Raw genomic sequence first — 25927 nt, forward strand, 5'->3', positions numbered from 1 at the left:
TTACTACAAAAGAATTTCAGAAATAGACTGGAAAGAGAAGTTGCTGAATTGCAACTTATCACCAAGCTCAAAACCATGGAGGGACCTGGTTTGAACAGAGATATCGGGTTCTTATCTCATTATACATGATAAGCGATCTTCAGCCATCTCAACCCTTGCTTTTTCATGCAAAACCATTTGCAGTCGTTTGCGGTCATCAACAGCTATCAGTCAGTCAATCACCCATTTCCACCACCCTTCTGAGTGATCCCCCCTCCCCATCCCCACCCCTCCCCACCCCTTCTCTACATAAGTGCCTGGAAACTTCCATTTCACTGTATCTGAAGAAGTGTGCATGCACACGAAAGCTCATACCAAAATAAAAACTTAGTTGGTCTTTAAGGTGCTACTGAAGGAATTTTTTTATTTTACCTAGACCATTTATGACAACCTTCTCCAACCTGGTGCCCTCTAGATGTTCGGGACTATAATTCCCATCCATCCATGATGGCTGGGGGTGATGGGAGTTTTAGTCTGAAACTTTTTGTTAAAACTAGTACTTTGAATTGGGTCCAGAAACCAAACTAGAAGCCAGTGTATTTAAAAGAAACATTTCGTTTGCACAGTTACCCACCTGGCGGCTGCATTCTGGAACAGTTGTAGTTCTGAAAATTCATTGAAAGCCACACCCTGCCTTCCGACTGGACTCATTGTATTATTGTTTCTATTGTTCTTTCACACACAGTTCCAAATTACTGTATTGCTTTCTTTGTTTTTATCAGATAACAAAAACATTATGTTTCTTATTTTACAAGAATCATTCTAGTTCTGCCAGGAGATGTTTATTATTACAATAGTTTTCCAGGTATTCTTTAAAGATTTCCAATTCTTTCTGTACTTTCTGTTTTGGATATCGGAAGTTAAATGTATTTATTTTATTTTAAAAATTCTTTTCTTTATTAACTTCTTTATTTTTTTTCTTCCTTTCTTACTTTTCTTCTCTTCTCACTTTTTCCTTTTAGTCACCTTTTTCTGCTAAGAAAGAGATAGATAAAGTTAAATATGACTAACTTTGACTAACTCGAAGCGATGTTTTGTAGTTTGTTAACTATTGTTAAAGATGGTCACCGGTAGCAAATAGTGAATTGATGTATTATTGTTGATTTATTGTTATTGTCAAATCTTAAATAAATTTACTAATAGTAAAAAAAAAACACCACACCCTGCCAAAAGTGTGTTATCATTGTCTAGTGGATGCCACCAAATCATGACTTACTTGTACAGTGGTACCTCGGTTTAAGTACACAATTGGTTCCAGAAGTCTGTACTTAACCTGAAGCAAACTTTCCCATTGAAAGTAATGGAAAGTGGATTAATCCGTTCCAGGCGGGTGTGCGGAGTACTTAAACTGAAAGTACTCAAACCGAAAGCGTACTTATACTGAGGTATGACTGTACTAACTTCTTTGTATTAAAAAAAGGGTAAAAATGGTGAACTAACAAGCTGGTGAAAAGCACCCTTGCCAACTGACCATTCTGGGTACTGCTTATGGCAACATCTAAACAGCAGTTTTGAAGGCGGTCAGTTGTATGGACCATACACAGCAGAAACCAGTTTTTGTACAATTGAGCCCAGAGTTCTCTTTCTCCTCCCATCCTATCCTTGCCACAAAAGGAGGCAATCATACACACTGGCAGACAAAGGTGGGGGTAGGGGGAGTGGTCTGCCCCGGGTGCCATCCTGGGGGAGTGACATCATGGCCGCCCCCGCCCCATGATGCTTGGTGCCTGCCACGCACCCCCAGGATGCTCGCTGCTCACGCTCCGGGACGTGCGCCGCTTGTTGCGCACCCGCCTGACACGCGCCATGCCCCTTGCAAGCGGCGCACCATGCCCCCTGGGACGTGCACCAGCCACACCCCCGAATGTACGCCACTCCCAGTGCCGGAGCAGGTAGCTCTGCCACTGATCCTGCAACCTGTAATGGTTGCACATTCTATGCAGTAGCATTCATACTTCAATTTTAGAAAATGGGTACTTTCCCCCAGATATTTCCATGATTTGCATCAACACTCTGAAAATTATAAGTATGCAGTCTCAGAGGAAGGCTTGCAATCCTATTACAGTCCATAGGTACTCTAACTTTTTGGTACCCCACAAAGAGATAACACATAATAGGTGTGCACACCCACAGGCTGAAGACAAGCTTCAACAAGCTTCCATGTATAAATTCAAAATCATGCAAATGGGAGATAGAGATGTGGAGATATAGGGTTGTATACAACATATTTTAATGGGCCTAAGTTACTCGTGTCCACTAATTTTAATGTGTCTACTCTGAGTAGGATTAACATTGGATCCAACCCATTGTTGCCATCACACCAGTAGCAACCTATTCTGTTCCTGAAGAATACACAATCCAAGCATTTGATATGAGTGAACAGCCTTTCCCCCTCAAGCCATCTTTACTTATTTTGCTGGCAGTAAGGATATTAAATTAATGAAGGAGGAGTCAAATTTTTATTCCTGCAAAAATCTTGGTGTTTTTATAGAGGATGATTTGTCAGGGATGAATACTGGTCCATTTCAGATTATTTCAACACTCAGTGCCTTTGCTCCTCTGTAAAGTTATTACACTAAATCGCCAGGTTCGTGCATCCCAGATGTTGCCATCTTTTGAGTAATACATCATTGAAACAAAGTGCCCTGGAAACGTATAGCAGGAATACATTGTTCAAAGGGCAGCAGCGATGATAAATCTCTTAAATGATGTTGCTGTCTAGGGATAATGACTTTAAGAGCAAATGCAAGGTAATCTCGTGATTCTCAAACCTCGCACCGACTTAACATGTCCCAGGAACATGATATGTGAAACATCTTGAAGCCTTTTTCACAGGGGCTAATATTCAAATATTCAGCAGTTCAGGCCCTGCTTTAGAACAATGCTAGCTGGCATTTATCAAGAAGGCTTTAACATTTTAAATGATTGCCTTTTACTTCCTTAAGCTCCATGTTGATGCTGTCACTTTGTGGTTATAGTCCCAATTCTGAAAATTTCTTGTGTCATCATTCTGTGTGTTCGCTTGCAATTTGAGTACGTCTTGAGTGAAGCTCTGGCCCCCAACTGCGCTGTAGATCGACAGGAATACCATGTTTAACAAACATGGCTTCTCCCCCACAAAAAAAAAAAATCCCTGGGAACCATAATTTATAACTTATAGAGGGGACTCCATAAGCCACGGAAGCACAATGACAAAATGTAAGTTACGGTAACAAAACAATCCACTTTTAGAAATTTACAACACAGGTCACAAGTTGCTCACCGCAAAGCAATATCTGTGAAAGCCCTACAGATCTGAACCATTTCAAAGCCTTTTTCACATACTAAGCACACATCCCACAATATTCCTCAAGACCTCCACCGCAAGGACTAGAAGAGTGTTTTGTTTTCATGGAAATTGCCAGTCTAAGAATCACAGCTCCCCCGCCGGCAGCTTCTAGTCAGTTTGTATAAATATAAGTCTTGGGCAATCAGTCAAAATACTTTGGACATTGCCAGTGGTACTTGTGTATGTGAAGTCAAAATGGTAGAAATGTGATGTATTTGCATCCTGTTTTCCTTTCTGCCCAGAGCAACTTCACAGGATGCTGGTGCGTATGACGGGAGCCAAAATGATTTTGATAATAGGAAGGCTAAAAGTCCCATCCATTTTGGCTATGGCTGAACTGGTGCCAGAAGATAGCAGCATAACCATATGTGCCACACAGCCCCATTTTGGAGAATCCAGCCAGGAGGCCTTTGATTTCTCAGCTCATGGCAACAAAATGAGGGCACAAATAGGACCAATAATGGACTCCTTGGAGGTACGGTTTTGCTTTAAGAACTGTTTGTTGAATCTTCGGTAAGTGACAAACACTGTTAATTATTGCAAAACTTCGCATACACCTGTATTCTAAATTCCCTTCCTGCTTCATTAGACCCACCTAAGGTTGACTCCATGAGCGAAGGTCATACAAATTAGACTAGGCTCATAAGATTACCCCACCCTTGCATTTAACAAGTTGCCTGGTGCAGAATACTGCTGCAAAATACTGGGGGGTCTTATCTGGGTGGGAGAGGGGGAAAATGTATGTATTAATCATCTTGCTCATGAGCCTCCAGGTGATTTACATAAAATGCAGGGAAGGAAAGAGGGAATCGGCCTTCTAGACCTTGACCTTCATACTAACCTGGAGTGGAATTAGGATCAGAAAGATGCATATTTTGTGGTCGTAAAGGTCACCTATCTGTGCTACACAGGGACGAAGGTTTGAGAGTCGAAAGGAAAAGGGCGCTATATGCTCCCCCCCCCCCATCATCAGATTTCCCCATGCTGCTTGCCTTAAATCTGAACTCTTGAGTACTACTGTATATAGAAATATGGGAGGTGGGGAAGCATGTTCAGGGGGAGGATGTAAAGTTGTTGCCCCCCCCCAAAAAAACCCTCAGTACTTATCTTTGTAAGCAAAGCCAGTTGAAGGCATGAACTTCTCCTTGGGGCTAGGGATACACCTCAAGATTGAGTTGTTTCTTTCAATTATGCAGCAACTTGCATAATGACAAAACACAGGACTAGGCTTCTGGAGGGCTTGCTAGAGATCAGGCCTCCCAGTCAACCATACAGCTTGAAAAAGGCCAAACATCTCACTACCCAGCTGGGCTTCAGGTGACTCATATGCTCTTCCTCACTGCAGCTTCCTTTTGCATTATTTCTGCTGCCTTGCCTTTGGTTCTCAGTTAAATGGTCACAAGCTTCTCAGACTCTTTTTGTCACTGTGGGCTTGACAGGAAATAAATATGTACACCTCAATACAATGATGTTGGCAGATACACTAAGGGGGAGGGGGAAGAACGTTACAGATCACCTGCAATGGCGCAAGGTTTTAAAAATCCTTTTTGCTCCCTGCAAAGAGTGTGAAATTAATTGAATTGCTGTTGCTCTCTAGTGCTCATTCAGTGTAACTGACTGTGAATAAAAATATCTAGAGGCAAGCAAGAGTACATGCAGTGTGAAGATTAAAGGAGGGACCTGGATGGGAGCGAAGACATGAAAATGGAACCTTTAAAGGAGAGCGCTGAGGTTGATTTTCCAATGGCGTGGTGTAAACGGCCCTTGCAAAAGGCTAAGTGATCTAGATTGTCAAACGCGGCCAGAAGGCAGCACGTTTTCAATACCTCCAAAGTGGGGTTAAGTCGGAAAGAGTCAAAACTCTTTGTAGCACATTTTTAGCACTGCTGCTTTTCTCTCAGCCCTGAACATCCAGAATGAGGGAACAGAGATGGGGGGCAGGGGGAGAGAGAGGGAGAGAGACCAGGAAATGCCAAAAGAGGAATACATATATTGTCTATTAATTAACCACATGTCTTACCCGTGGTGGCCATTGTCCACCAAACACATTGCATTCAGGAATATCTCTCTCTCTCTCTCTCTCTCTCTCTCTCTCTCTCCCACACACACACACACACACACACACACACACACACACTTTTGAGCTCTTGTTGTGATTGGTTCCACCTTGGACATAGATTACATCTGAGCTTTTGAAGGTCTTGTGGTAGTGGACCTTGCTGCAATCTGAACCACCTTTCATGCAGTTGGGCAGGGGGAAGAGGCTCCAGCCACATCCTTTTAGGTGGCAACCCTCTTCATATAGAAATTCAGCAGAATGCTCATAGGATCTCCTTGTTAGTAGTTGTGCATTGGATTGATGTAGCATTAGAGACAATATTTTCTGTCCCCCTATTGCCCCTTTCTGGTTTATCCCATGTCTGTGGTTAGCTTTCATTCATGATCATTAAGGCACTGAAGCTCCCGCAAACACAGAGTTAACTATTCTGTACATTGGAGCAAGCACATCATCTCTAGTGCAGAGAGGCTTTCTGGTGCCTGAAGGTGCGCCCATTCAAGGGAGAAAAAGGCTTCTTCAGACTGAAGATGAGCTGCAGTAAGCACTCTGAACTGGTTAGATGGGCCAAGAAGATTACAATACTGAATGAGGGATGGAGTTGCTCTGAGAGAGAGAGAGAGAGAGAGAGAGAGAGAGAGAGAGAGAGAGAGAGAGAGAGTAGAGCCATCTTCTCAAATAAGTGCCATATGGAGGTGCCTTATGTGTTCTGCCTGCTTGCCAGATTTGTTCCTTGCCAGTTTGTGTGTGTGGAGGGGAGGCTTGTTTAAGATGACAAAGCCAAATGACTGAAAAAGAATTCATCAGGTCGTAGAGGCAAATGAGGCCTAGGACGTTAAAGCAAAACTGAGGCAACTCTGGATAGACTGTGAAGAGGTGACGCAGGTGGCCTCTTCAGCCTGCTGAGGTGTGCTAACTGTTTTGGGGCAACTGCAAAAGGCTTCTTAGAATTCTTTACCTTTAAACCGGACTTGGGCCAGGCAACACTTTAAATAGAAGACTCCTTCAAGAGAACTGCCTGCCATAGTGTAGGACACATGACCACACTAGGTCTGGAACCAAGAGCAGGAGCCTTCTCTCTCCTTCTGTTGCTCAGCCCAAAGAAATAAGAAGCACCTGGAAGCTCTTGTATGGGCCTGTCCATAGGCGACTGCTCTGGCCAGCTTGTTCAAGATCTCTTTCTAGGATCATTAACACACGGTTGTCTTGCTGTTTGGGTTTTGGTGCTTATAGCTTTAAAAAAGAAGAAGTTAATACTGTACAAGGAATTATGTTTAGATGTTTATAATTATTATTTTTTGCTACCCTGGGCTTCTTTAAGAGAAGGGCAAGATATTAATTGATCAAATAGAGGCATATAGTGTTGGGCGCATAGGCCAAACAGTGCTATGGTGCCTAAGATAAGGCCATGTTTGTTTCTAGACTCTAGAAACAAGAGCAAAAAAAGAGGACGCCATGGTGGCCATTCAAAGCAAATAAATGCAATTTGTCTCAAATTTTATCCCTGAAAAAGAGGACACGGCAACCCTATGCAAGATAGCTTTACTAAATGGGGAATAAGAAAATGGTCTTCAAACAGACAAAGAAAGCCACTAGTATTTATTTATTTATTTATTTCACTTCTACCCCCCACATTTTTCTCCAAGGATTCATAGAATCATAGAATTGACGAGTTGGAAGGGACCCCGAGGGACATCTAGTCCAACCTCCTGCAGTGCAGGAATCCTACCCACAGGCATCACTGTGTGGGCTCGAACCACCAGTCTTCAGGTTGACAACCCTGGGAGGTAGGCTAGGTTGAGAGGCAGTGACTGGCCCAAGGTCACCCAGTGTGCTTGAAGTCTGAGTGGGGATTTGAACCATAGTCTGCTAGGTCCTAGTCCGAGACACTAACCACTACACCACACTGGTTGTGTATAAAAGATAGCATGGTGCAGAGGGAAGAGATGTGTCATTCCCAAAGAGAGCTAGGAAGATTCTGTCCCATTGCCAGCGCTAAAGCAAGATTCAGCTGCCAGTCTGTTTGGTTTCTGTACCTGAAATAGGAGAGGGCACTGTCTTATCCTTTGCTGCCTTAGGCATCAAAATGTTTCGGGCCAGCCCCTGTTGAGCTTATATGAGACTTGGCTACGTGGAGCTTTTCACTGCCTCGCATGGATGCGCCAATAAGCTAAAGCCAAAGATTTCCTGTGTTGATGCTTTGCAGAAGGTCAAAGGAGGCAAGCTCTAATTCATGCCGCAGATCATAGACTGAAGGATAGGGCAGCCCACAGTCTGCTTAGGTGCCCCAGTAGGGATTAGGGTACACAAGGCAGGGAATTAGCAGATGGTTGTGCACACAGGGCGGACCTACTCTCACACGTTCCCCAATCCCTTTGCAGATGCTGTTCTGAACAGCTGCCAAGCAAAATTATCCCATAGCTTCCTGCTGCACAGGCTCTGTCTGCTTGCTTGGATGCCGAGCAGAACATATGCGGCGGCCTTCCGTGAATGCTCTCCTTTCTCTTTAAGATACCCAGGCCTTGTTAAAGGAGCTGCTGATATAGCCACACTCTTGATATCTTGTGGCGGCCACAGGAATCTTGCGTTTCCTTTGCCTTGTGTCTTAATTCCTCGTCCATAAAGGGAGACAATTGCCTCATAATAAAAGGATAATGAGAATAAACATGACGACGACAACAACAACAACAACAAAACACTCAACGTTTTGAGTGTTTGATACCCCTCACATTGATTATGGCAGAAACCATACATTATTGTCCTGGTGACATGCTACAGGGTCCCCATCATGTAAGGCACCGTTGTAGCATGTTATTTATTTATCTAGCGGGTTTGGAACTTTTCCCTCACGCCCTCCAGGCTTATTATTATTTTCATGGAGGCGCAGTTTCAGATCGCTCCGTTTGAAAGCCTTAACCAGATAATACCGGGAAGTAATAAGGACGCATTTGCAAAAGCTGCTGGTAATTGCAGCGCCGCTGTGGACGTGCGCGAGGGACTTTGCTTCCTTTGTCATCCCCTCCTCTCGTTTCTTCGACAGGCTAGGTGAAGAGGTTGAAGCGCAGATCTCATTTCCCCCTGTTTGGCTGCTTGTGAAGTCTGCCAACAGAATCCACCTTGACAAAGTCAAGGACTCCACGTTTAATGTTGAGCTGAGTGAATAAATTATGCATGAAATTGTGTCGGAGTCTCTAGTGTGCAGAATTGCTCCTTTTGATATGAAAGGTTAATTCAGAAAGGAGTCCAAAATAGCTGGAAATTGTGGGGATAAGTGGATAGTATTCACTGTTGTGAGCTGTTATTACTAGAAATTGCATTCCCTCTCTAGCTTCCCCCGAGATTTAGCTTTGCCAGTGAATATAAACTGTACTCAATAGAATAGCATCCAGAAGCAACAAGAGTAGATGTCCACATACAGTAAAATATTCCAATGGTGTTTTTAAAAGGGCCGTGTGCTTCCCCCCAGGTATATTAGGTGCCCCTGGGGTAGCCAATGAGGTGCAACTCGCATCATCCCTGAGTATTGGCCATAGCTGATTGGACCTATAGCTCAACAGCATCTGTAGTGCACTTTCTTGGCTACCTGTGCTGTATCCTACTTATTCTACAGTGTAGAAGAATTAAAACCTCATTTAGGTCAAGAACAAGGTGCATCACTGGAAATCACCAAGGTGTACCAGCATCATACGAAGACAGACTCTGTACGTGTGGGCAACCGCAGGTGGAGGGCATCTTGCCCTATTAATATACTGCCCACTATACAGTACATTGGACCCTTTTTTCCTCTGGCAGCCAAAAAGATCAGAAAGAAGTCCCTGGACAATATAGCATTACTGAACTGTAAGGGAGATGCAGAGATCTAAATAGAGACTATTATTTGCGGCACGGCATCCCTTTATGTGTATTTATTTTTTATTCAGATTTGTCATGGCCAGTGGCTAGTATGAAAAAGTTATTGGTTTGAGTGCCAGTGGATTATGTGCCAGTGCCAGAAGGTTTGAAGTGCCTTCCCTTAGAATTCACCCTCTGTCTGTTCGTTTTAAAGGAAACCAGAGAGCCATGTTTGAAAGTGTCTGATTGGGCTGCTGGGCGAAGTCCAGATTCCAATTTGCATACTCAAAGCATGGCAGGTCTCTTTTCCCTAGGTGTCTCTGCAAAACCAGCTTGAGTGGCATTCTTGTCTTTGCACCAGCCACTGCCAGCCATTGTCAACTAGCAGTGCAGGGCAGGGTGAAGCCCACTGTGTATTAAGCTTGCGAAGCTTAGAAATGCTGGCTGGGGTCATGTTGATCCACAAAGTGAAAGTTGTAAGTACATGTCTAGACCTGACCAGAACTATCCGGCAGCTGGATTTTTATTTTAAAGCAAGCAGGCAAGACGTTTGCTTGTTTAAAAGCAAGGACACCTGACTTGTTTTGGCCTCGGGGCCAAATAACACATAGCTATGATGCTTCCTTTGACATGGTTGTAATATTTTTGATTCCAGGAGTTAGCAGCCGTGGGGAAAGATTTTGATATAGTCTTTATTGATGCCGATCAAAGGAACCCTGCAGAGTACTATCGCTTTGTCATGGAGAACCATTTGCTAAGGATGGATGGGACGCTCTGCATAGAGAACACCCTCATGAAAGGAGAGGCCTACCTGGAGAATACGGCAGATGAAAATGTATTAGGTGTCAAAAAACTGAATCAAGTAATTAATTCAGATCCTCGCATGGAGCAGGTTCGTGCGATACAATTAAGGGTGACATCAATATTATAATAGCTTTTTGCATGTTTCGGGGTGGAAGCGCCATGTTTGTTTAGGCGCTTCTGCTTGCTCCCTTCCATTTGACATAAACGTACTGATTATCTTTATATAAGCTTCCCTTGCTAATAGGAATATATTATAATCACATTAAGGTGAGGTGGGTGGTGACTGAGGACTGAGCCTTCTCTGTCTCGCTCCCTCCACCCCTGACTCTGAAGTGCTCTGCCTGGTGCCTTGGTGCCAGGTAAAAACAAATTTATTTGCCCGGGCCTTTTGATTTGGTATATGTGCTCTAGTTTTAAAAGTATGTTTGGTACTTTTAATGCTTATTCAAAGTATGCCTGCCGCTCTCTTTTGCTGTTACAGTGGTATCTCGGGTTACAGACATCTTGGGTTACAAACACTTTGGGTTACAGCCTCCGCTAACCTGGAAGTTTAGTACCTCGGGTTAAGAACTTTACCTCAGGATGAGAACAGAAATCGTGCGCCGGCGACACGGCGGCAGTGGGAGGCCCCATTAGCTAAAGTGGTGCCTCAGGTTAAGAACGGCTTCAGGTTAAGAACGGACCTGGAGCTGTCAATCTGGCTTTCCTCCATATCAGATAGTTATAGGCCTGTGAAATTGTATTGGATTTCTGGTGGGTCCCAGGGTTTTTCCTTGAGTCTGACACAGACAGGGTCTAATGCTGGTGCTTCTGGGCAAAAGAAGAATTTGAGAGAAAGGGTAAGTCTGGCAAAGAAATCAAGTGATTCCCTTGCTCATCATTGAGGGAATGTCCCTCATGCTGTCACTGGGCATCTTTCCACACTGTTCACAGGTGTGAAATAGGGAAGGAAGGAGCGAAGATAGGGAAAGAAGGGTGCTCTCTTGTCTCAAGTCAAGAGGAGACACAGGTGTGCTGTTGCCCAGCAGGGCTGCCTGCCTTAGACTCCAGGCACTTCAGGTAAACTCAGCACAGCTTTATGAGAGCCCTGCTTACTCCTAGGTCTCCAGGCTGACACTGCCTTCTTCCCCCCACTCACCTCTAATTTCCCTCTTCAAGCTGACAGAAGCCAGGCAACTGTGAAGTCTTGCATTCCAAGACCACAGACCCAGTTCAGACCAGCAGCAAACACACTAGTTTCACCACCAAGATATAAGAAAACCTTCCACTGATCCCTTTCAAAACTGGCGTTGCTGTATCTAAATGTTGTTTGATGAAGTAACAAGTGTTTCCTGAGACCACGGCGGGAGGGAAGGACCCCTGTTACTGGGAGAGGAAGGGGCGTTGTGAATGTTTTTGACACTCCTCTCTGCAATAGTTGCCATGACTGGGCTCAAAGTGGACGGATGAGGTTTTATCTGAAGTGTTTCATGAAGTGTGTTTTCATTTGTCAAGGTGGTCCTCCCTGTGGAAGGTGGCTTGATTCTTCTCCAAAGGAGTCGGATATGGGCCGATGAGGAGACTAACCTAGCAGTATGTATTTGCCTCTCTCTCAAAGGAATTTGTGTGCATTTCAAACTTGAAAGAAAGAAACAAAAAACCCAACAACATCTGTCTTGCCAGTTTCTCCCCTCATATCCTTGACTTGCTATTAAGGCTGGCCTCACACATTTGCATCCCTCCCAGTCAGAACTTTGCTCCCCCAGTTGATGGCCTTTGATTTTTAATTGGTATATGTTTTTTTATTATATATGTCTATAATCCTAAAACAATTTTGATAGTGTTGTGATATAGTGGCATATAATTTTTTTTTATAAACAAATGACACAAAACACGAAATAAAGTCAGACTTCCTAGCCAGCAATCCTGAGCCACACAGTCCTGAGTACCCAGTGGCCACTAATCATGATTGTGCCATATTATTATGTGATGGGATAGCACTAAGGAGTCTGCCTCCTAACAGCAGCATCGCTGTAACTAGATAGGACTGGGGAAGGGCAGTAGTGAAGTTGTAGCTGTGGGGGCACACCTGTGTGGTTGCAGTAGCCAGCTCCTGCCCATGCTCCCTTAGAAAACTGCTAGCATATGTGCAAAGCCAAGCCGGGTCTGGGCAGTTTCAAATTGGATTGGGGGGGGGGAGGAACCAACCAACCAATCGTCATAGCTGCCAAGTCTCCCGTTTTCCCCGGGAAATCCCCGTTTTTCCAGCTGTTCCTAGCTGAAAAAACGGATTTTTTTGTTTTCCCCCGGTTTATTCTGGCGCGGTGGCCATTTTGGAACTGGGCGGAGCATGCTCAGAAGCGACTTTTGATGCTGCTCTGCCCAGTTGGAACTGGGCAAAGCAGCATCAAAAGTCACTTCTGAGCATGCTCTGCCCAGTTCCAAAATGGCGGCAGCGCTACTTCCGGCCTGCTATTTCCGGCCCGGTCCCTTATTTCTCTGACAGCAACTTGGCAGGTAGGCCAATCGTATGTTGAGAGTCCTGCATCTCGAGGTCCCTTGTAACGCTACAGTTCTATGATTCTGGGACTGGCACTCAAGACACTTTCTCAAAACTCCAAATGTGCCCACTGCGTCAAAAAGGTTGTCAACCCCTACTATAGATGCATACAAGTTGTGTGTGTGCTCTATTCACAAGTTTGAGTGAGTGCATATATTGAAAGATTTTGGGCAGAAGGTAATGGAAACCAGTGCTCTTTTTCTTAAAAAACATCAATCAATCAATAAGCTTTATTTGCATAGCTGACAGCCATAGCAACAGAATACACGCAATATACAATTAAAAACAACATGGATAAAAGGATCAGTCATATGACTATGATTATCGTTTAAAAGATAGCCCTTAGTCTCATTGCACCCTCGATGAATCTGGCAACTTCTGTTGTTCTCAGGTCATTTTGATCTGATAGAAGAAAGAACAATGTGGCCTCATTTGGGCGGCCTGGGATAGTTATGAGTAGTGGTGTAATGAGATTGAGCCGCAAGTCTTTATAGAGGGGACATGACAGAAGGATGTGAGCCACTGTTTCCGCGTTGCCAATTCCACAGGGGCAGAGTCGTTTTTCCATTGGAATCTTTTGAAATCTGCCCTCGGGTACGGCGGAGGGCAGCACACCCAATCTGGCTAAAGTAAAAGCACGTCTGAATTTAGAGATGGTTAATTTAGCGCGCAACCCCAGAGTCGGTCACGACTGGACCTAATGGTCAGGGGTCCTTTTACCTTTACCTTAATTTATACAGATAGTGTGACAGGGGTTCCAGCTGGGAGGGGGGAAAGAAGGCAAACCAAGGGCAGGATTTCTTTGTGATGGCCAGATTGTTCTGTTGCTCAAGGTCCTTGAGGTGCTGTCCAATTAGCCTTTTTGCATTGGTAAGGCCCATCATAAGGAGCTGATGTGGATGGAGTCGGCAGGAAAGGAGTTTTTGGTGCACTAGTTTGGACCATGCACTTTTATGAGGGTCCTGTAGGACTAGGGGCAGTAGGCCGGACGGATTTAATGTTTAGGGATACTCTCATTTAGACTCAAGAAAATCACCATTTTATAGTTCAAGTCGGGAAAAATAAATACAGTAAATGGACAAAATACAAAGATTCACAAAATGTTTAGGGGTATGCGTACCCCTGCGTACACCCCCCCGGGGGGGGGGGGAAGCACTGACGGAAACTATCAACAGAACTGTACAGAACAACCTAACATTTACAGAGCAAAATATCCTTTTGAATTATATGTCCAGCACATGGAACCTTACAAAAGGACAATATGAGAGAACTCTCTGTACCCTTACCACGGCAAAATGACTGATACTGACACATTGGAAAAGTAAAAATGGGGCTCCCTTCTATGATTGGATTGAAGACTTATACAAATTTGCAACATACGGACAAGTTGCACATAAACACAGGCTTGCCATGCATAAATTCAATGATATTTGGAATCCAATCTTGCAATCACTGTAATAGGTTAAGATCTGGTGAAGTACAATAACAACCTTGTAAAGGAAAAAGGAAAAAAAACCGCTTGAGTGAGTGCATAAAGTTTGGGAGAAGGGCACAATCCTGCTCCTCATTTAAATGTTGATTATCCATTGCAATTGTTGAGATAATTCTGATTACGCTTCCTGGGGGTTGGACTGGGGGTTGAATCCTTCCTAAAGCTTGCAGCAGCAAATGCAACTCTTTCTAAGCATGGGGAAATGTCCATGCTAGAAATCCACCTCTTATCCATATGGGGGCACTATGTATACACTCATTAACGGCGAAAGGCTTGCCGAGCTTCCTGATCGCAAGCTCTTTAAAGTGAGAGTGTGCCAGCTCATCTTTACATGTCACGCTTGCTTCCTTCGTGCCTCAGCGAACTCCTCTGTTTTGGTTACAAAAGGGTGTTGTGAAAGACGACGTGTTTTGGGGCCACCGTGGTCGCCGCATCCTCGACCGCCTGCAGCTGGACGGCAAAGTCGCCTATGTCACCGGAGGAGGCCAGGGGATCGGCCGAGCCTTTTGCCATGCGCTGGGGGAAGCAGGGGCGAAAGTAGCTGTGGCGGATCTGGTGCTTGCCAAAGCAGAGGCAGTAGCATGTGAGCTGAGGCTCAAAGGTATGAAACACAGATAGCAATAGGAGAACACCTGCTTTTCATGTTGAAGTTCCAGGTTCAATCCTTGGCCTCTCCAGGGGTGCAGCTAGAGCTGGGTTGGGGGCAAGGTCCCTATCCTATGGTCCCTAGCCAACGGCACCCAGAAACAGCAGGTGCAGAAGGCAGTAGCAAACAGGGAGGTTCGGCTGGTGCCTTCATTATACACCTTAAGCACCAGGTGAAAATGTTCCTCTTCAACCAGGCCTTTGGCTGATTGACATCCAATGGCCTTTTAAATGTGTTGTGGGAGGGGGAATTATTGGTTTGTTTATATTGTAATTTTATCTTGCAAACCCTCCTGGAATCTGCAGGTGAAGGGCAGGGCAGAAATTTAATAAAAAGCAGGGGCCCAGCTATGTAATTGGGTATATATGCTCACTTTAATATATTTTTTTTCTTCTGTTAAAAATATGGGTCATCCTTTCCTTGGAATAGTGCCTATTCCAAGTAAGTATGTTCTTAGCACCAGGGCAGTAGAAACAAACTCTTTACAGTTCTATGATTGAAGCGAGCTTAAAATGTGAAACAACAAATGTTCAGAGTAACTTTTTAAAAACAAACAGGCTTGGCTTTTGTTGCTGTTGTTGTTCTAACACAGAGTTTCCCAAACTTGGGCCGCCAGATGTTTTGGGACTACAATTCCCATCACTCCCGGCCACTGGTCCTGCTAGCTAGGGATGATGGGATTTGTAGTCCAAAAACAGCTGGAGACTCAAGTTTGGGAAACCCTGTTCTAATGTATCAGGATGTCCAGAAGTACCATAGTTGTAAAGCATGGTAGGAGGAAGGGAAATGCTGTGTGCTTCACAATTGAAGGGCCACCCAAAGAGCAGGAGCAGAAGACGATTAAATCCAGGGTCTAAATTCACCCAGTTGCACACTAGGCATCTCCAGACAGGACTGGGAGAGATCTGTGCCTGAAGCCCTGGACAACTGCTGCCAGTCAGTGTTAATTATGCTGAGCTAGATAGACCATTCCTCTGACAGTATAATTTTCTATGCCCCCAATGTTCTGGACACCATTCAGAACAATCATGCACTTTATTTATATATTACTTTTCTACTCTATTCTTTCTCCAAGGAGCTTTGGCTAGCATACATTGCTCCCCACTATTTTGTCCTCAAAACAGCCCTGTGAGGGAGAATAGCATATGAAACAGTGAGTGCCAAAGGTCACTGACCCAAATCCAACGCAACATCTTTTACACAACCCTGATTTTTAGCGTGTACCTGGACATCAACATTTTCTGTCAGCACTGGTTCCTGTAAATGCAATTCTATGGACCTTGTGTGGCCCACCAAGGCAAAGGCAGCCCAGCAGGCATTGCTTGTCTTGACGAACCTCTCATTGTCTTTGGCTAGAACATTTGTTAGCATGGACCAGCAATTGCCAGTAACATCTTTAGTCCGGGATGCAACAGTTCTGCTCTTGCCGTCTGCCGCCGTGAGCTCTCCCGGTGTCATTTGGCAAGTTTACATATTTCAGTTCCCAAGCATGGCTCTTGTACAAAGACGCTGTGTATGTTTCTTCTTAGAACAGCAGTGGAAAAGTCAAAGGTGGAATGTTCACAAGTGGGACGCTGCAACAAAATGTTGCGGTGCAGAGGGTTGCCAGTCAGTGTGCCAGCCACTCCAAACGACTCCATTCCGTTTCCCCAACTTCCGTCTGCTCTCCCCAACAGCTAGTTGATATATTGTGGCCCCTGAGATTGCTCAGTCCTCATTAGGTTATTATTATTATTATTATTATTATTATTATTATTATTATTATTATTATTGGCTCTCCCTTGCCCTCAAAGGTTTTGATCCCAAAGATTTTCTGTACTGCTGCAAACAGTCAGGTTTCTCCAAGGCTACATAAAGTGATGGCACTCACCTTGCAGGCGAGAGACTGGGGGTGGTGGGTGAATCCGTACATTTGGGGGGGGGGTGTGTGACCTGCAGCTTAAGAGATATTCCGTACAAGGGGATTGTTTTGAACAATAAAGCAAGTTCTCTAAAGCTACTGCCTCAACTCTTTGTTGGTAAACAAGGACCAACTTAGCTTAGCCGGATCCTTGTTGCCTAGCAGAGATGATTCAACCAGGAAAGCAAATTACCCTATATAGAATTCTTCATTGGGGTACTTGAAGGAAAAATAACATACAATGAGGCATGACTGACGGGAACAGAGGAGAGCAATCTTTTGTTAACCGGTTCTATATAATACACATCAATCAGCCAGCAAAAGAAGGTGTTCCATACAATAAATCATGTGTCAGCTGTGGCATTTAAGATTTTTCCCTAACAAAGTGGAGCCAAACAGCAGCTATTGCTCTCCCTGCTCTTTATGCTACCAGAGAACACATCCGCTGCATAGCCACAACAAATTAGGGCCAGTTCTGATCAAACACTGTCCAGGGCTTCATGTGCAAATTGTTACGGGCGCATCACACATGCTAAAATGGTTGCCGGATCAAAAATGCTGGCTCAGCTCCACTAGGCGGGCATTAATAAATCAGGTTGCTTCCCTGGGATCCAGACCTGCCAACTCTCTCATACGGAGAGGACACCTGATAGTAAGGGAGAGTCTCGGGCTTTGAAATTCAATCCGACCTTGCCTCTCTTCCCACACGCCTAGCCCAGTCAACACCATCTTCATTCAGGCTTTAAAAGCAATGTCATTAAAACCATTTTCCCAATACAGTGGTACCTCGCAAGACGAATGCCCTGCAAGATGAATTTTTCGCAAGACGAATGCGTCTTGCGATCTGATGGTGACTTGCAAGACAAATTTGTTTTGTGAAAAATTCGTCTTGCGAGTCGCGGTTTCCCATAGGAATGCATTGAAATTTAATTAATGCGTTCCTATGGGCAAAAAAAGAATTCCTATGGGAAACCGCGATTCGCAAGACGAATTTTTTGCAAAACAAATTGACTCACTGTAGTTTGCTTGCTCATGAAAATGAGCACCGAGAAGCTGCAGGGTTGGGTGATGGTGAAGGCAGACATTTGTGCAAGACTTCAGCTCCTTTACAAGGAAAACTCTGCAAGAAGACCTTGATGCTCCCATAGCTAGTGAAAGAGCATTGCTTGATAGCTGTCCTAGGGTTAGTCCTTGACTCCTCCAGTTATCTCAGCCACCAAAGGTGACGAAAGACCTACGGTAGAGAGTTGCCGCCCAACGGAGCTGAAAAGGATTGGGCCAGCTGGACCAGCAGTTGAACTTGGTTTAAGATTGGTTTCAAATATGTCTTCAGATGAAATCAATACAAGTAAATAAGGATTTAGGACAGCAATCTGATGCAGACTTACTTGGGAGTCAGCCCCATTCAATTCTGCAGGGCTTACTTCAGAGTAGACATAGAGAGGATGGTTATTCTTTCCTATAACAAGGCAAAAGTCTTGCTTTCCCATTCCAGTGTGGTCCATACCTTCTCTCTTTGCTCATCTCATTGTGGATAGAAGTGAACAACTGAAAATGAGGGAACTCTCTGAATCGAGAAAACTTGAACATATATATAGTTATATATGTTTTGTGTGTGTGTGTGTGTGTGTGTGTGTGTGTGTGTGTGTGTGTGTTAGCAGTGGCTCTTCGGCTTGTTTTAAATCTTCTAGTTGAAGCAAGGCAACACCAATTCTGGAAATTAGAAGAAATGCCTTGTGAGGTAGATTGGCTTTGGGAAACATGTAATATAATATTACTAAGATCCTTCAAAAAGTGCTCTTCTCCAAATTCTGCAGAGCAATTCTGCAGCCAAATAATGCTTATTTTGGGGTAAAGTGTGCATAAAAACGTACATCTTAGTAAAAACAACAAACATGCATTCTAGCAGTAGGGAATTTGCTTTTCAAAAAGATGTATATTAGGCAAAGCTGCATACAAAATGCATATATTAGGAGAAGCATACTCTAAAGCAGTTATGGGTTTTCTTGAGGGGAAAAGTATATATATATATATATATATATATATATATATATATATATATATATTCACAAACAGATGTGGAAATGTGGAGAATTGAAGGGGCAAAATGAGAAACTGAGTGAAATCAAAACTGACAGATTTTTCCACCTTAATCTAGAGGCCAACATAATGATAAGTGTATAGGAAAATGGTCCTATGCAAGATGTTTCAATACAATATTCAATTTTAGCTTTCAGGGTGGGGTGTTGTTACATTATAATTATGTTTACATTTTATTTATTTAATCAGTTGCATTTTCAAGACTATTGCTCTGTACCTGTGTTTTCTTTCTTTTTCTCTTTCCCATTCATCCCCACTCTTTCCTTTTTTCTAACTCTCTGTAGGAATATGTGAATTATCATCATCATCATCTTCAAAATGTGAACATTTCACCCTTTTAAGCCCTGCTTTAGTTTAACTAGCTCAATGTTGAAATGTGTTGTGGTTGGCCATTGGATCAGCTGCCCGGATCTGTGTTGATCAGGAAGCCAGACTTGCCAGTCTCTTCTTTTAAAAACCTGGAGCAGCTATATGCTTGTTACAGTTTGATAAGAATGAGCCAGTTTAATGATCTCAGAGCCCGACTTAGCTGGCTGACCCTAGAATGGGCGCAATATGCAACCAGCAAAATTATGATCAACTATAGGGCACTTTTGAGATGCACTTTTAAAATCCTTACCTAATTTTGTTCCTGCAACTACCCTGTGGGCCCCATTTTTCACAGGGGTCAATCGTGGATGATAAAGAGAAGGGTTTGAGCATGACCGACAGTAGCTCAGCCAGGATTTGGCTGTGGATTCAGCAAGCAGTTAATGCCTCAATACAACATTACCTCAATAAATCATGGTGGGGTCTGTGTTTGGCGGCAACTGTACCCAACCATATTCATAGTGGTTAGGTGTATTTACACGTACCTGGAAGCTGGGAAGCGAAATATAGCAAATACCTTGGGAAATGTAGCTGCCTTCTTTGTTTATTGTCAGAAAGGGGTGTGGGAGGGACAGGGGAGATACAGTTCACATGTAAATATGGACCTGCGAAATGCACAAACCGAAACATAGTTACAGGTAGGTAGCCGTGTTGGTCTGAGTCGAAGCAAAATAAAAAAAATTCCTTCAGTAGCACCTTAAAGACCAACTAAGTTTATATTTTGGTATGAGCTTTCGTGTGCATGCACACTTCTTCAGATACCTAACTCTCTGTATCTGAAGAAGTGTGCATGCACACGAAAGCTCATACCAAAATATAAACTTAGTTGGTCTTTAAGGTGCTACTGAAGGAATTTTTTTATTTAAACCGAAACATAGACGTTCTTTGACATTCACACTTCTCTGAATTTTGCAATGCAGAAATAGAGGGAGGCTGAAATTGTCAGATTCCACCATCCCCAGTCACGTGAAAGGCATTGTCCAGACTGAGCCTGCAAAAAGCAGGATAGCATGAGCAGAGAGCAGCAGCTGCCAAATGTAATTCCTGGCTGAAGGGTGGGCCAATTAATCCGACCCTCGTCCAGCTACGTTTCAAAAGTACCCTAAGAAAAAGTAAATGTCACTTCCCACATTGCAGTTTTCAAGACATAAGGGAAGTTCAGGGCTCCAACCCTGTTTCTAATAAATTGAAATAAGTGCAAATGGACAATCTGAATGGCATTCCCCCAACTTTTTCATTCGAACACAGAACCTGAAAGCTGCGAGTCTCCCTCTGGAATCGCAGCGTCCATAGCTCTGGTTCCTGAGGCAGCTGTGGGTACTGGCATTCTCAGATATATTTGCAGCCAAGAGACAACCCCCCGCCACACACACCACCAAATACAGTGAATTGCATTCTAAAATTGAAGAGGGGTGAGAAGGAGACACAAATTAAGATTTCAACAACCGACAGCAGCATCTCAAACGTATGAGTAGAAGAGTTGCAGTTGAAATCCTTTGCCAGTAGATGGCGGGGTGTTCAAAGCTTCGGCCAAAATCCAAAAGCCTTGCAAGGGCTTGATCATACATAGCCCTTTTGAAATGTTACTTTAAAAAACAACAACGCATACACTGTTGAAAATGGTTTTGCTTCTTTGAAAATTATGCACCTGCAAATTATTACCACTACTGTATTAATTGCAATGACACGCAGTAATTAAGAGGGTTGAAAGAGCAAACCGACGACGACGACATCAACAAAACCGCAAGCAAGTCAGATGTTTTCTGTTTGTTTTGCTTCTTCATTTAGGGATAAAAAGCATTGCTATAGCAGCAGACATAAGCAGACCAGGAGATGTGCAGAGGATGCTTGCTACGATCGTAGATAAGTGGGGCACAGTCCATATCGCATGTAACAATGCAGGGATCAACATGAATTCGCCAAGCGAAGCTACCTCCCTGGAAGAATGGGACAAAACTTTTAATGTGAATTTGCGAGGCTTGTTTTTGTGTTGCCAGGTGAGTATTGGACCCTGCAATGCTTTATATAAAACATGTTTCCCATTTTTAAGTGTTCAAAGCACTATTTATCAGAGATTTGCTAGCATGATCCCGGCTACTTTACAAGGTTCTAGCAATAATAATTTGCCGACACTATATTTACTAAGGCGTTTCCTGATGGAAGTTACGGTATATCTTGCAAATGAGTTGCTCGGATCTCAATTTTTCTTTGTGCACAATTGACATGTGAGGGCCCACTCTCTCTCACACACAGCCATCTGCTTTACATGGCTATAATGCTGTTTCCATGGGTGATCCTGGGTGGAATGTTTCTGTGATTTGTCTTCTGAAACTTCCCCTCAATAGCCAGTGCTTATCTTTCCGCTATACTTTCCTGATCTGCAGATGTGCAGGCAGTTTCTATACCTGTCTGCACAGGAAGTGTGCAAAAGAGCCCAAGATAAACATTAGGTAAAGGTAAAGCGGCCCCTGACCATCAGGTCCAGTCGTGTCTGACTCTGGGGTTGCAGCGCTCATCTCGCTCTATAGGCCGAGGGAGCCAGCGTTTGTCTGCAGACAGCTTCTGGGTCATGTGGCCAGCATGACAAAGCTGCTTCTGGCAAACCAGAGCAGTGCATGGAAATGCTGTTTACCTTCCCGCCGGAGCGGTCCCTATTTATCTACTTGCACTTTGATGTGCTTTCAAACTGCTAGGTGGGCAGGAGCTGGGACTGAGCAACGGGAGCTCACCCCATTGCAGGGATTCGAACCGCCTACCTTCTGATCAGCAAGCCCTAGACTCTGTGGTTTAACCCACAGCGCCACCTGGGTCCCTGAGAAACATTACCACCCATTAATTATCAGGTTTCTCAATGGGCACAATGGATGGTTGTGCTATTTTTTAGGGGTTTAATTTAAAAAAACCACACACATATTTTTGTAGTAATTTATTTATTTGATTTATTACATGCCCTAAGGTCTCAGGGTAGTTTAAAACAATTTTAAAAATAACATTAAAAACAGTTTATAACAAATTGCAGTCACAAGAATAGGACAGGTCATAAAAATATGCTTCTCAAGTGTCAAAGGCTAGGGAAAAGAGGAAAGAGATCTTGCACAAGTCTGATATTGAGCTGGATTGAAATTCTGATAAAATTGGTCATGCACAAGACCTCTGACTAATTTTTTTTTAAAGGTCCTGATGTATGCACCGCAACTACAGGCTGTTACCTTGTATTAACACAAGGCTAGCTTAGTCCAGGCTTCCTCAACCTCAGCCCTCCAGACGTTTTGAGACTACAATTCCCACCATCCCTGACCACTGGTCCTGTTACCTAGGAATCGTGGGAGTTGTAGGCCAAAACACCTGGAGGGCTGCAGGTGGGGATGCCTGGCTTAGTTGGTTAGAGCATGGTGCTGATAACACCCAAGGTTGCAAGTTTGATCCCCGCAAGGGACAGCTCTCCTCATGTGCCCTTCATCCTCTCCAGATTTGCTCTGGAGGGTTGCGGTAACCCCCAGAACAGATTTACAGGATGATTGAGGGAGAGGAAGGGAAAGTAGATTCCGTTGTATAGCCAGAAATCCGTGAGCTGACAGAATTACTTAATTGGATATCGACCACAATATTCAAGGCAGTCTCTCACAATGTGTTGAGATTTTGATAGAATAGCTCCTCCTGTCTGAGTGGCTGAAACTCTGAAATGCCTTCGGTATGTGGCAATTGGTGGAGGGAGGCATGCTTGCATCATTTGGGCCACTAGAAACAAAACGGCTGGCTGTGCTCAGGTGAGGCACAAGCAAAAATACGGATGTGACTATAGAGACCACTCACCAAAATGTCACCACCCAAAAATTGCTCTATTGTTACTTACCAGTTTTTCCAAGAGGAACTCTAGATTAAATGTTAAACAATTTTTTTAAAAAAAAATCAGGCCGGCATTGTGATGTTGATATCATGTGGACAATGCAAGAACGGCGCCGATTCCACAATAAACCTCCGTCTGGAATCGCCTCTTGTTAGCATTCAGTAATATCACAATCATCTCATTGGATCAGACTAGCCACCTAACCGTCACCATATTCTATCTACTAGAGCAGAAGCGTACAGAAGCACAGACCAGTAACAGAACATCCCCACTGCTCTGGCTCAGCTTCTGGAGGTTTTAAGATCTACAGTCCAAACTACAAACATAGAAAGCAAGGATTAGACATGTAAGGAATTGCCTTGGAACTCTCATTCAGAGATTGAAAACATTCAATGAAGAGCGGGTGATAAACACTTCTAATATGTTAATTAAATTAAACTATGGCTTTTCTGGATTTCTCTTTCCTAAATCCATGAGAATATCAAATTCAATATAAGAAAATATAAAACTAAGCATCAGTGGCAGCAATTTAGACAATCATTTTAGCACAATTTAAAATAACAGCCATATCAGAACTCAAAAACTCTCCCTTCAGGGCCAGCTCTTTTGAAAGGCTTTAATTATAAAAAGCAGACTTAAAGAGGTGTATTTTTTACATCCATTTAACACTTGGGAATGAGACCATGCACGGCTCAATGAGAAGGGAGTTCTACAGTCTGTCCCCTCCTCCCGAAAAGAGGGGGGGTGGCCCTTCAAATCATGTGTCCTACAAACATTTAGGATTTTTAAAGTCAAAACCAGCAAGTTGAATTGGGCTTGCAACCTGTGCAATGGGTACAGATTTATTTATTTTTTGTCAGGGGGATCCTTCATTCATCTTGCATTTACTATTGATACAAAAACTCAAGCTAATACATGGTGAGTCCTTTAAAAGAGGCCCTGTATTTTCATCATTGGTTCTAAGGAGTTAAAGCAGAGACCCCAAATTTGCTGACAGCTTTTGGGAGCCGCACTTTGGGAGTGCACTAAAATGGCTACGTAAACTTTCCTGCATTAACCATTTCCCCCATATCAAGTTTTTACATCAAGCACTTTAGAGAAGGGGAAAATTAGTTAGCACATAAACTCTTCTGAAAAGTGAGTACTAATTTATTATCATGTCATTATTAGCGGAATCACAAAAGGGGTCACTGGTCTTTCCTTTAATTTCTATCACAGGCTGCAGGCCGCATTATGCTGAATCAAGGATATGGGAAGATAATTAACACAGCATCTATGGCAAGTTTAATAGGTGAGTGATGAGAGCTAACAGTTGTGCTTCAGAATCCATATTTTAATTACTGCCGATGCTATTTGAATCAATTAAACCTGTATTGCGCAGAAGTAAATCACTGACATTTTGTATTAGGGAAAATGTACTACAAAAATTTTATTGATATCATTTTTCAACATTTATCTGTCCTCTCCATTTTAGAGCACTTATTACTCCTATAAGGAGGTGGGGTTAAAGCCCTCTAAAGCTGACAGACTTTATTATGTAAGAAAGGTGTTGGGTGTAATCTACATTCACCCTCAGAGTGAAAGGCATGTTAATCCTTTCACCATTTATAGAGTATCCTACAGGATTTAGCAGCTCTGTCAGGGAATGCTATATACAGGACTGGAACTCAAGTCCCTTGCCTTGGTTGGTGGATGTTTCCACCTCACGATGCACCCAGGAAGCTCACAGCCAATCTACCCATTATGCAGAATGATGTGGTAAATGGTAAATGGTAGGATTCTGAAATGTAGCACTTGAGGCTGCAGGTAGGGTAGGTATAGTTGTTGTTTTTAATATTAAAAGAAAGTTCTCCCATGTGAGAAGCTTCCTGCAAGAGTATGGAAGCTTCCTGCAGCCAATCGGAACCCGCGGAACCCACGTCGGATATTTGGGTTCCAAAGAATGTTCGCAACCTGGAACACTCACTTCCGGGTTTGCGGCGTTCGGGAGCCAAAAAGTTCGACTAGCAAGGCATTCGCCAAGCAAGGTACGACTGTAATAATAATAATAATAATAATAATAATAATAATAATAATAATACTTTAACACCCACTTTAAAGCTGACATGGTGGAATCCATAGTTCTACTACTCCATTCTATATAGTGGGGAGAACAGCCCCAACATACTGCAGGTGGGTATATGGAATTTGAGCTCTGATTGGTTTCCAGCATTGCTGCTCTGACAATTTGATATATCCTTAGGCCAGCTTCTGGTTCCAGAAGGAGAAGAGCTGTGGTTCAATGCTGTGGACATTTGTTTTGCATTCAGTAGGTACCAGATTTGACCCCCGACATCCCCGGGCAAGGCTAAAACCCAGGAGAGTCTCTGCCAATCAATGTGGACAATATTGAGCTAGATGGACCCAGTGGTCAGACTGCCTCCTGCCTTATTCTAGGTGTGACATGTGCAGGCTGTGCATCAGAGCTACCTCAGCTTTAGCTCTTATTGCCAAATTGGGCCACACTTGCCTCTGCTGATTCACACCCTTGTCTGTTCCCACCCTCTCCCCTCTTGCCTTGTCTATCCAGGCCCATTTGGCCTTGGAAGATGGTCTATGTTTGTTATTGGCAATGACCTTTCCGATCCCAGCCTTGGGCCCATGCCTGAGAGTGTACCCTTGTGTGCCAACTGGGCTCTCTTGCCTCTGCTTTAATACCAGTTGTTCTGTTTGATGCTTCTTGCCAACAGGTGTCCCCACTTGCGCTGTTGTATCAGCCACGTCGTCAAGAAGCCAATAAACTATTGCAACATATGGAACGAAATCCCAACTGCAGAGCTAATCTGGAAGGCAGTTACATGCTGGTGAACTGAGGCCCATGTAACAAAAATTGATCAATTACACAAATTAAGCGTAGCCCTTTAGGAATTTGTTTTATTGGTCTGGACATCTGTTGCAGGATTGTCCAAATCCAAAAATCAAATGGTGCCTGTGGGC

At 43.6% G+C, this 25927-nt stretch overlaps 1 protein-coding gene across 1 annotated transcript in view; it reads left to right on the forward strand.

The window, feature by feature from the left end:
- Positions 1-25927, forward strand: part of LOC118080056 (uncharacterized) — a 57642-nt gene that overhangs the window by 12045 nt on the left and 19670 nt on the right. The window contains exons 4-9 of the mRNA XM_060271339.1: positions 3610-3842; positions 9910-10146; positions 11553-11630; positions 14477-14690; positions 20893-21101; positions 24170-24242. Of these exons, the coding sequence (XP_060127322.1) occupies positions 3610-3842; positions 9910-10146; positions 11553-11630; positions 14477-14690; positions 20893-21101; positions 24170-24242 (1044 nt within the window). The remainder of the gene's footprint in view (positions 1-3609; positions 3843-9909; positions 10147-11552; positions 11631-14476; positions 14691-20892; positions 21102-24169; positions 24243-25927) is intronic.

Source organism: Zootoca vivipara, chromosome 2 (assembly GCF_963506605.1).
Source record: "Zootoca vivipara chromosome 2, rZooViv1.1, whole genome shotgun sequence".
NCBI lineage: Eukaryota > Metazoa > Chordata > Lepidosauria > Squamata > Lacertidae > Zootoca > Zootoca vivipara.